This window comes from Pistacia vera, unplaced genomic scaffold (assembly GCF_008641045.1).
Source record: "Pistacia vera cultivar Batoury unplaced genomic scaffold, PisVer_v2 Contig896, whole genome shotgun sequence".
Classification (NCBI taxonomy): Eukaryota; Viridiplantae; Streptophyta; class Magnoliopsida; order Sapindales; family Anacardiaceae; genus Pistacia; species Pistacia vera.
Genome location: NW_022196774.1, coordinates 616,547 through 629,018, shown reverse-complemented (window position 1 = coordinate 629,018; position 12,472 = coordinate 616,547). Strand labels below are relative to the sequence as shown.

Sequence of the window (12,472 nt, the reverse complement as noted above, 5' to 3'; positions counted from 1 at the left end):
TTACATCAGGAGAATTCTTCTTTCTTGTATGACTTTCAGTATCTTGGAATATGGTAGAATTTTTTATATAATTTTAGACCTACTATCGTTTTAATCCTTTTCCTATTTTTCAAAGTCGATTGCTGATTTATGTTCCAAGCATTCAAAGCCTGTTTAAGATTTCTGATGCCATAAAATTTATACGCCAATGAAGATATTTGAAGCAATATGGTAGGATAATTTAATAATGACGTCTCAAGGCATTGAAATTTTCTTGATCCAACCAAAGGTAAATGGGTTTTAATAAGTTTAACATTAACCAAGGGTTATCAAGAATATCCATCAATCAAAAGAAAGGAACATTAGAATCTTCCAAGAGTTGATTCTAAAGATTTGATCTCAATTTCACTGAAGCTTTGCTTATATGATTTCGGTGTGAAGCATCTAAGCATGGTGTTTTAGTTGATGAAAGGGCAGAGGTTAGGAGATATATATTCAAGAGAAGAAGCATTTTAGGTTGAAGTGAGTACTGAGTACAATTTTGAAAATCTTTTAGTTGAACCAGGCTGCAATTTTTTGGTTGAAATTGGCATGTCTGGTATGGAAGAAGCATCTGAGCAGGGTGTTTTAGTTGATGAAAGAGCGGTTGCCGTGAAGAGACTAAGAGATATATTTTGAGGAGAAGAAACATTTTAGGCTGAAGTGAGTACAATTTGGAAACTCTTTTACATGAACCAGTCTGTTGTGGTGGAAGATAGAAACACGAGACTAGCAATGGATTCAATAGTCAAGGCTCTTTCAAAATCTGAAGGTAAACTGAAATCAATTGTGTGGAAAATTAGTACCTGCAATATTTGAGCTATAAATTTATTTTCTGTTTTTGGTTTGTTTTTGTTTGAAGGATTACCAAGATGAACAGTTTGATCATATAAAAGATTAATCACANTTATATGTATTATGTGTTATAAATGCATATTTTTTACATACACAACTCAACCACAAACTCTTGCATGATAGACATCATCAAGATAGTTAACATCAATAGTGCAATTAAACACTTTAAATATTTACAATAGTGCTCCAATTTTATTTGTAAAAAAGAAAGATGGATCCTTACGGATGTGTATAGGTTACAGAGAGTTGAATAAGGTGAGAGCAATTCTAGAATGGCAAAAGCCAAAGACATCTTGGGGCTAGTAGGTTGCTCTAGATGGTTTGTAGTAGGGTTTGCTTAGTTAGCTAAGCCGCTTACAGCTCTTACCAAACAAGGGACTCCTTTCATATGGTCAGATGCCTGTGAAGAAAATTTTCAAGAGTTAAAGAGAAGATTGACCATAACTCCTATCCTCATTTCAGGGACTTGGTGCAATATGATGCAGTTGGGTAGGGTAATAGCTTATGCTTCTCGACAGTTGAAAGAGTATGAGACGAGATACCCTACGCATGATCAAGAGTTGACTGCTATACTTTTTACACTAAAAATATGGAGGCATTATTTGTATAGAGCAAAGAGCAACATTTATACGGATCATAAGAGCTTGAAGTATTTCTTCACCCAAAGAGAGCTGGATATGAGGCAAATGAGATGGTTAGAGCTGGTAAAGGAACAGATAGAGGTGATATCAAGAAGGCTTGCTAGGTTAGAAATTCAGCCGACTTTGCTAGAAAAGATTAAAGAAAAACAAGTTGTTGATGAGTGGTGTTAGAAAATAAGTCAGCAAGTGCTTGAGGGCAAGATATTAGAATTTCACCTGTTAGATGGTGTTCTCCGTTTCCGGAATCGTATATGTATTTCCCAAGATGTTGAGTTGAAGAAGAAGATTTTTACGGAGGCTCATGAAACACCATACACTGCTCTTCCTGGAGAAACCAAGATGTATCAAGATTTAAAGAAAAGTTATTAGTGGCTAGGTATGAAGAAAGATATTGAAGATTATGTGGCTAAGTGCTTAGTTTGTCAATAGGTGAAAGCAGAACACCAAAGACCATCAGGTTTGCTTCAGCCACTCAACATTCCTGAATGGAAATGGGAAAGTATATCAATGGATTTTATTACAGGCCTTCCAAGAGCTTAGAAGGGGTATAATGCAATATGGGTGATAGTAGACAGACCATCGAAGTCAGCCCATTTTCTTCTAGTAAAAGACTACCTCAGAGCAGCTAGCNTTTGCAAGGAGGGGAAGATGGAGGAAGCTAATGGGTTGATGGAATTGATGAGTCAAAGAGGTTTGCAGCCTAATGTGGTGACGTTCACTACAATGATAAGTGGGCTTTGCAAGGTGGGGAAGATGAAGGAAGCAAATAGGTTGTTTGAATTGATGAATCAAAGAGGTTTGCAGCCTGATGTGGTGGCGTTCGCTACAATGATAAGTGGGCTTCGCGAGGTGGGGAAGATGAAGGAAGCTAATGGGTTGTTGAAATTGATGCGTCAAAGAGGTTTATCAAGAATGTCCATCAATCAAACGAAAAATGCAACACTAGAACTAATTACTAATTACTGTTCCAAGAGTTGATTTCTAAGGATTTGATCTCAATTTCACTGAAGCTTTTGTTTATACGATTTCTGGTGTGAAGCATCTAAGCGGGGTGTTTTAGTTGATGAAATGGCGGTCGTCGTGAAGAGACTAGGAGATATATCTTGAGGAGAAGAAGTGTTTTAGGCTGAAGTGAGTACAATTTAGAAATGTATTATAGGAAGAGCGTAATGTTTATGCAATGTTTAGAAAAATGATTTTGTGTTTTCTATTGGTTTGTGAGAGGACAATAGACCATTCTAAATGAAGAAGAAGTGTTTAAGGGTTGTTTTGTATTTGCATAATATAGTTTGTGTTAGTAATCAGAACCATGAAAGTCAGCTAAATTTGAGGATGAATTTCTTAATGTAAAAAAGTTTAATGAACTGTTAGCATACCCTTAAACATTATATTATCACAAAGGTGGTAAACATTATATCCAAGTACATTAAAAATTATTAAGAAGAAACTGAAAAGATCAACAGTTTAGATTATGAAATGATGACTAATAGATTTGATATAACATTATGGCAAGGTTCTTTCTCTTATTTTTTAGTCTTAATACTAAATAACACTGGCAAAGTTGATTATCAAACATTTCAGATTGACATATGCTCAAATACAAAACCAGATTCAGCTTAATTTGTCAAGTTACAATAAAAATCAAATGCTAGAGAGATTAGTATCTTCAGAAAACTCATCTAAAAGTTTGAGAAGACTCAAGAATTATCTCTTCAGTCAGATAAGGCTTATTTTCAGACTGGAAACAGTTATCTGTAGTTGCCAGGTCTACAATCAAACGGAAAAAAAAAAACTAACAAAAAAAGTAGTTTGTTCTTCATGGTAACATAAACATACGATCTATCCAAACGGCTGCAGAAATGGCTATCCATGTTAGGCACAAAGCCCAGCACACCCTCTGAATAATTTTAGCTAAATATAATCCCCATAGTTTTAAAAATAACAAAATCCACCCTAGAAAGTTGAAAGTAGAAACATATAATTAGAGTAATTCTCCCAAAACTGATGGGGTTTATTTAACTATCCATAGCCACATCAAATCATATGATCTAAATCCAAAAGACTCCATAGCTAAAAAAACCCTCATAATTATCTCAAAAACCAATAAAACCCTTAAAAGTTAAAAACTAACACAGACCGCCCCAAAAGGCAAAAAGTACAAATATTTCACATTTCATTCAGCTACGACCATGCCACGGAATTCAGTTAAATAACTCGTTCAACACACACAAGTGGGCTTAGACCATCTCCATCACAAACACCAAATTGGTGTGATTTTTAGTGTATTTCACTATTGCATCTCCAACCCTATCAAATATTACACTAAAAAGAATATTCTTTTTCTTTTTCTTTCTATTAATAACCAATAATTAATCTATTTTACTAATTATTTTTGTATATATTAATTAAATATTATGAATGATATTTTTGTTAAATAATAATTACTCTGAAAATTATACTAATTTAATAAAATTAAGAATTTATTTAATCAAATAAACATTACATTTAATATAAAAAAAACATTACATCTAATATAAAATACCACAAAAAAAAAAAAAGACAAAATTGGCTTTGGCAGAATATCGAGAAGATAACAAAATTTTATTCAAGGATTTGAATTTCATAACCGATCCAAACCTACGTGAGTTTTTTCAAAATGAGCAATCAAGAATTATGCAAAAAAAGGTTCAACAACAAGGTCAAAGATCTCAAAATAGCTGTAGTTTTTTTCAATATTTTGATGATCTTAGAGGATCCGAAATTAATCTACCGGAATACTAAATTATTATTTTAATTTATGTTTTATTTTCTTTTAATTTTAGTGTTCTTAAATTAGTGTTAATTTTTATTTTGAGTTATTGTAGTTTAATATTTGCATTGAATAAAGTTTTGTTTTTAATTTTTCATCATTTTTTTAATTATATAATTATTATGACTTTATTATTATAAATATTAATATAAATAATAATCAAATTAACATAAATACAAATAACAAAAATAAGAAAATAAAATATATTTTATAATAGATGAATAATACCACATCAAATTGGTGTAAATGAACAGTATTACATTAAATTTGACGTAATATTATTCACTTATACCAATTTAGTGTAGTTTTTAGTGTTGGGTTTGAACATATTTTCCACACACACCAGAACAGCGTTAGGTTGAAGATGCCCTTAGCTGCCATCAGGGACAAGCATAGGATAGGAAGTCGCCTCCATTGGGCAAAGCAATTTGATAAATCTACACTTTATCATTGAATTCTTCTCTTAAAGTACTCTTTCTGAAACGGTAAGAAAGATGCACGCATTAACATAAACCAAAATAGTGAGGCATTTTGTAAGGTAAATAGGGAGCAATTGGGATGGCAAATTGGGTTTTGTAATATTTGAAGGAATGACCGTTTTTCTTGTTTATTTGCACGTCAATTGGATGCTGGTGAGTTTTGAGTACAGAAGAAAAATTTAGTGACTACTTTTTTTTATTTTATTATAACTAAGATGTTCAAATCAACTTATGTGCAACCTCAACAAATCCTCAAAGTTTATTGAATATCCTACAAACCCAATAAACCAGATAAATCACAATTATACATTGAGGTAGATGACTCTAAAATTTGAACTCAAAAAATCAAGGAAGTGGGCCTACCTCTTTTGCCACCAAGCCAACCCCTAGAGGTAATAGAGAAAAAAAAAATTTAGTGTCAGACATGATTTCGTCATTGTTTTCTGCCCGTTACCATACATACATGCTCTCGACCGTACAATTTTCAGGAATATTAACATTGACGCCAGCGCACTCGACAAGCACCACAATATTAGGTATGCAAATCAAATCCTGAGGAAACAGCATACATTGCTGTATGCCAGAACCAGTTTTAAAATTGTTACAGGCTACTGAACCCAACAATACACAATGCAGCAATAGTTGGTTCATTTGCTTCTTAGGTTTCGTGACCTACATAGCATAAGTTAACCATAATAATAATAGAACACAACAGCGATAACAGCATAACATTATCAAACTTTTGACATGTAGCTAAATGTAACTTTTTCATGAGAATGAGTGAACCACACAGCAAACTACCGTATTAACAACCTGACACAACCCATCTCTCATTTCCATTTTTCGTCATCATCTCAGTTAACATTTGAAGAGCTGCTCCTGATAAAAGAACCACGGCGGTGACCACCCACAATGGCATCTTTAAGGCGAGATATGGGACCAAGCATCCTGCTAGCCTTCTGCTGATATGGTGATTAAAAATAAAGTCAATTAGATAATAAAAAGGTGATGGAAGATGCAATACTGGTTATCCACCTTATTGGCATCGCAAACATTCTAAAGGATATGAGTACCAGACTTTCAATTATAATAGCTCAGATACATAAATGAGCTGCTGACCACATGGACAGTAATGATATGTTTGCTTAGAAGCTTTAATCAATCCTGATGTTTGATATATATCAGAATTTAGCTGGCTACATATGCTCCAGAACTAGGAGTACTTCTCACAAAATTAACTAAAAAACCCCTAACCAGAAGGTAGAAAACATGAGTGTGCATGATTATCATCAGAAATTAGCAATGAGCTTTTGAAGTTAAGAAGCATTATCAGGTGGGGTTTAAAACATCAAAGTAAACATCAAAACAAAAGAGCAAGATTCTAATATTCTTAGTGAAGAAACCAAGTTAAGCTGGAACTTTGAGGATCAGCGCTAAATCATGGATATACTTGGGTGAAGCTCAGTGACACAGAAACTCAATTAATAAAAAAACATGTAGAAGGATGCTAGTAAATAATCAAAAACAAATTTCTACCAGTGGACCACTGTGTAATCATCACTCAGCACATGCTGAAGCACGCTTTTATTTTTCCAGTCAAATAGAAAAGAAAATAATATCTGGAAATTCTAAACTCCCGAATTCACAATTAAATGTGTACCACGCAAGCATGCTGGTTGTATTAACATATTAACTAATAATATAGAGATATATCCACTCCTCCCACGGCATTGCAATGCAAATAGAGAAAAAGGAGAAAAGAAAAACACCAAAAAAACTTATTTGTACAACCAAAATACTATACATTAGACTGTTTACTCAAAGCAATTATTTTTTAAGGGGAGAGCAGCAATCCACATACCTCATCACTGATGCTAAGCTGCCACTTCAGCTGCAAAGCTTGCCACCTTTCTTGCTGCCAACGCTGCCCAATAAGTACAAGACCCATGACAGCTGCTGCAATGAAAATGGACCAGAGAGCATTTGCTTCTTTTGCATGAGCATACAAGGAACTTGCCCTTCTCTTCCACCATGCTTCACAAGGAAGGTCAGATGCAGCACATTTACCATCTTTTGTGGGTTTCAGGGCTTTTGATGCATCTGCAGGAAGATCAATGCCTGGCTCGGAATGTTCAGTTTGTTCAGTTTCTACGTTCTCATCATACGTAGTTGATCCACCGAACACTGCTTCACTATGAAATGAACCAAATGTAGCTGCACTACAAATACTCCCTTCTTTATCACTCAAATTTAATCCGGGTAGAGTTGTCCCTTCTTCAAACTCTGTGCCAGGAATGGATAGCCTGTTACCCTTCTCATCCAAAAACTGTATTCCTGGAAACTCATTATGTACACTTAACCTTTTAAGAGTCCAATTTTCGTCATCATCTTTTCCACTGGATCTACCCCCTTCTTCAGCTCCAACCTCAGTAACCACATCCTTGCCAACAGGCTCATTACAAATCTCACTCTTAGCAGATCCAGGTTCCAGAGGCAGATTTTCATGTTCACTGGGTGGAAAGACAAAGTGCCCAGACATGAACAATGCATGAGAAACTTCTGCTTCAATCTCCTCATTGGCATCACCCTTGTCATCATTCTTTAGTTCAACATTTTCGGGACCAGGTGCAGCAGCATATGCAGATGCTGTAAGTGATACAACTTCCCATTCATTCCCACGAGAAGTATTCTCTGGACCCTCCTCATTATCAGCCATCCTCCAAAATTTATAGTATTCTATCATTTTTATGCATCAAAATAACAAAAAATGAGTAAATAATAAACATTTAGGGTGAGAAAATTTTTGGATGCTTTCAAACACCGTATGAAGAGACAAAACTTAATCATGATTCCACTATACTACCTTGCTCTTTCGCTCAATATTGGGTCAACAAAGATCTTGCTAAAATGCAGAAAATATAGTCCTTCACTACATCTCAAAATTTATACTACTACGGGTACGGGGGTGATATATAAGGATCAAATAAAAAATTATTAGATTTCTTAGGGCAACTAGGATGATCCATAACTATCACATAAACCATTACCAGATCTATTTGACAAAATCTGAAAAAAATATATCTTGTATATGAAATAAACAATACTTATTCCTTGAAATCACATAAAAACTTGGCAATTGTCCATCATTGCTACAAAATTTGATAAAAGGAAATAAAAATAACATGTCGAAATTTATCTGCTTAACATCCAGAAATAAACAGAGAATTAAGTAAAATTGTCTTATTTCCTATGCCCTTTCTCGTCTCTCAGTCACGAATCCTTGCATGCGCAGACACACACAAAACTAAATTCCAAATTACTTCTTCCCTTAAACTGAAACATTTCTATCCCTTATAATATGACAATCAAGGAAGTTTAATCCCATCTGAAAATATTTATCAATACCCAATCGCTTAATCTAGTCTCATGCTATCAATTAACTTCTTAACAAAACATACGATTATTTTGTAATGAATCCATCGGAAAAAATAAACTAATCACTATCGAAAAAGAAAAAAAGTTAGATTTCATATACGGTTGTTTACATACAGGTAGTAGACTTTAATTGATAGCATCGGACCGGATTAATCGATTGATGTTCTTGGTTTTGACAAAGATGTTTTCCGAAGGGATAAGTACTTAAATGTTTGTGTTAAAATTAAGGTTAAATTTCATAAATTGGATAAAAAAAAAAAAAAAAAAAAAAACCTGTAAACTTAACCGAAAGAATGAAAAAACCTATGTCAAAGGATATATAAAGTCGGATCTGATCAACATGATCTTGGTGATGATAATTTCTCCGATATCCATTAATGGCTAACAACAAAAAAGAAACCCTAAGTAACAACAACTTACCCTCGATTGATATAGAGATACTGAAAAACTGAAATACCAGCCGCGAAGCTCTGATTTAGGAGAATTGTTGATTCATCGAACCAAATCGAGGTCGTCGTTTGATAAAAGATAGATAGAAATGATTGATTGTGACAAGAGAAAGGGGTAGAGTATTCTCAAAGAATTCTTAAATCGATCTGTTTATGCGAGAGAGAATCTATATAGAAATTGCTTTCCCCGTATTCTCTGTGCAAATAGGACATGATTACTACACTAATCAGCCATTAGATGTCTGCCATCTGGAATAGAAAACACGATTAACCCGCGTCCATAATGTTTAAATGTATACTTCGTGTACACAAAAAGTGATTTTCTTGACGGTTATTGTTGTGTTTTATTTATGCACTGTACATTTTTTAAATAGGTTATAAAAAAATTTATTCTACCAAAATAAATTAATTAGATTAAGACCTAATAATTATTAAATTATATAAAATTTAAAGTAAATATAATTTTTTTATACATACAAAATTGTGTTAAAATAAAATTAATAATTATACTTGTATAATTATCTATTATTTAAACTTAAAATTTATACTGACCTTTCATAATTTCTGTAACTTATATTCATTATCAAGTTACGTGCGCGGGTATGTTTATTATATATATATATTTTTTTTTTACATTATTATTGGTTTTTTTGATGTTTTAAATATATATTTTCTATATTTAAGTTCATTTTATATTGAATTGATAATTAAAAAATTAATAAATAAAATATCCACAAATTAAACTCAAAGTCTATATCATCATGGTTCTTCTCAAATATATCACCATTTGAAATCTGCAACCAAAGTTTAAAACTTTGTCAAGAAAAGCAAATTTTTTTGCAAGATAGCCTACTGGGTATTATTGATAAGTCTATAAATCAATCAGAGAATGAGAAATCTTGTTGAAAAATGTGAACTTTTAAGCAAGAGACTTGCAGAGTCAAAGAAAAAAACTGATTTTGATTGTTGAGAAGAGAAAATGAATTATTTTTATTATTATTATTTTAGAAATTAAAAAAAATTAAGAATGTTGAGAAGAGAACTCACATAGAAAGCAACAATAACTCTAACAGTATAATCTGAAAACAATTTAATTGAAGCATTGAAGAAGCCATGAAGATAAAGGTCTTGTGACACAAATCTATTTGCTGCAATTAAAATTGACCACCACCTATAGCCAAAAAAAAAAAAAAAAAAAAAAAACATTTGATGATAGCATCCTAAAGAAAGACAATAATTATAAACAACAAAATCAATCCAATAATAAACAAAAAGAGATATAACAAATACAATTAAAACTCCGTATTAATATTTATTTTCCTTTGTCATCACTAAAATTAAATTTGTTTTATATGTATAATGATAAAATGAATGGTTCGGCAGCAGGTCTATAGTTATCTTAATTCATCATATAATATATCAAATTCAAGCCTTATCTTTCTAGTTTTCAAAGATTCAAACCGCTTATCAATTAGATTTTTATGAGCAAGTTATGACTAATTTACTACTGACTGTTCAGTGGAAATTGAGAAATAGGGGAAACTGAAATGTGTGTGATAATAAAAGGAATGACTCGATGGTGGGGCTACAGTTATCCGAATTAAGAGTATAATATATCAAATTAAAGTCATGTCTGTCTAGTTTCTAAAACCTCTCATCAATTGGATTTTTATTGAGGAAGTTATGGTCAATTTACTACTGACTGTTCAGTGGAAATCGAAATGTGTGTGATGATATAATGGATGGTTTGGTAGTGGGGCTACATTTATCAAAATTAAGCATATAATATATCAAATTAAAGCTCTATCTGTCTAGTTTCCAAAGATTTAAACCTCTCATCAATTGAAATTTTATTGAGAAAGTTATAGTCAAGTTACTATTGACTGTTCAATGGAAACCGAAATACGTGTGATGATAAAAGGAACTGTTCGACAACAAGGCGATAATTATCCAAATTAAGCGTATAATATATCAAATTAAAGCCCTATCTATCTAGTTTCTAAATATTCAAGCCTCTCATCAATTAAATTCTTATTGAGCAAATAGAAATAAACAGAGAATTAAGTAAAATTGTCTTATTTCCTATGCCCTTTCTCGTCTCTCAGTCACGAATCCTTGCATGCGCAGACACACACAAAACTAAATTCCAAATTACTTCTTCCCTTAAACTGAAACATTTCTATCCCTTATAATATGACAATCAAGGAAGTTTAATCCCATCTGAAAATATTTATCAATACCCAATCGCTTAATCTAGTCTCATGCTATCAATTAACTTCTTAACAAAACATACGATTATTTTGTAATGAATCCATCGGAAAAAATAAACTAATCACTATCGAAAAAGAAAAAAAGTTAGATTTCATATACGGTTGTTTACATACAGGTAGTAGACTTTAATTGATAGCATCGGACCGGATTAATCGATTGATGTTCTTGGTTTTGACAAAGATGTTTTCCGAAGGGATAAGTACTTAAATGTTTGTGTTAAAATTAAGGTTAAATTTCATAAATTGGATAAAAAAAAAAAAAAAAAAAAAAACCTGTAAACTTAACCGAAAGAATGAAAAAACCTATGTCAAAGGATATATAAAGTCGGATCTGATCAACATGATCTTGGTGATGATAATTTCTCCGATATCCATTAATGGCTAACAACAAAAAAGAAACCCTAAGTAACAACAACTTACCCTCGATTGATATAGAGATACAGAAAAACTGAAATACCAGCCGCGAAGCTCTGATTTAGGAAAATTGTTAATTCATCGAACCAAATCGAGGTCGTCGTTTGATAAAAGATAGATAGAAATGATTGATTGTGACAAGAGAAAGGGGTAGAGTATGCTCAAAGAATTCTTAAATTGATCTGTTTATGCGAGAGAGAATCTATATAGAAATTGCTTTCCCCGTATTCTCTGTGCAAATAGGACATGATTACTACACTAATCAGCCATTAGATGTCTGCCATCTGGAATAGAAAACACGATTAACCCGCGTCCATAATGTTTAAATGTATACTTCGTGTACACAAAAAGTGATTTTCTTGACGGTTATTGTTGTGTTTTATTTATGCACTGTACATTTTTTAAATAGGTTATAAAAAAATTTATTCTACCAAAATAAATTAATTAGATTAAGACCTAATAATTATTAAATTATATAAAATTTAAAGTAAATATAATTTTTTTATACATACAAAATTGTGTTAAAATAAAATTAATAATTATACTTGTATAATTATCTATTATTTAAACTTAAAATTTATACTGACCTTTCATAATTTCTGTAACTTATATTCATTATCAAGTTACGTGCGCGGGTATGTTTATTATATATATATATTTTTTTTTTACATTATTATTGGTTTTTTTGATGTTTTAAATATATATTTTCTATATTTAAGTTCATTTTATATTGAATTGATAATTAAAAAATTAATAAATAAAATATCCACAAATTAAACTCAAAGTCTATATCATCATGGTTCTTCTCAAATATATCACCATTTGAAATCTGCAACCAAAGTTTAAAACTTTGTCAAGAAAAGCAAATTTTTTTGCAAGATAGCCTACTGGGTATTATTGATAAGTCTATAAATCAATCAGAGAATGAGAAATCTTGTTGAAAAATGTGAACTTTTAAGCAAGAGACTTGCAGAGTCAAAGAAAAAAACTGATTTTGATTGTTGAGAAGAGAAAATGAATTATTTTTATTATTATTATTTTAGAAATTAAAAAAAATTAAGAATGTTGAGAAGAGAACTCACATAGAAAGCAACAATAACTC

At 31.8% G+C, this 12,472-nt stretch overlaps 1 protein-coding gene across 3 annotated transcripts; it reads right to left on the bottom strand.

The window, feature by feature from the left end:
* Positions 1–5,238: 5,238 nt before the first annotated feature.
* Positions 5,239–11,586, bottom strand: LOC116119577 (ATG8-interacting protein 1-like). 3 transcript variants are annotated; one of them, XM_031405510.1, is made up of 3 exons: positions 11,377–11,586; positions 6,664–7,538; positions 5,239–5,764 (listed from the first exon to the last, which is right to left on the bottom strand). In XM_031405510.1, exons 2-3 carry the CDS (start codon positions 7,516–7,518, stop codon positions 5,657–5,659), a joined length of 963 nt encoding a protein of 320 aa, XP_031261370.1. In that variant the 5' UTR covers positions 7,519–7,538; positions 11,377–11,586; the 3' UTR covers positions 5,239–5,656. The 3 variants fall into 3 exon arrangements, with proteins under 3 accessions (XP_031261370.1, XP_031261372.1, XP_031261371.1); XM_031405512.1 differs by having other exon boundaries at positions 5,239–5,761; positions 11,377–11,585; XM_031405511.1 differs by lacking the exon at positions 11,377–11,586 and adding an exon at positions 8,658–8,813.
* Positions 11,587–12,472: the final 886 nt, after the last annotated feature.

Excerpts from the sequence above, each read along its gene's own strand:
- LOC116119577 (XM_031405510.1), bottom strand. The coding sequence starts at position 7,518 with ATGGCTGATAATGAGGAGGGTCCAGAGAATACTTCTCGTGGGAATGAA. Across the intron at positions 5,765-6,663 it reads AGCTTAGCATCAGTGATGAG|CAGAAGGCTAGCAGGATGCT; the intron begins GTATGTGGATTG and ends TCACCATATCAG.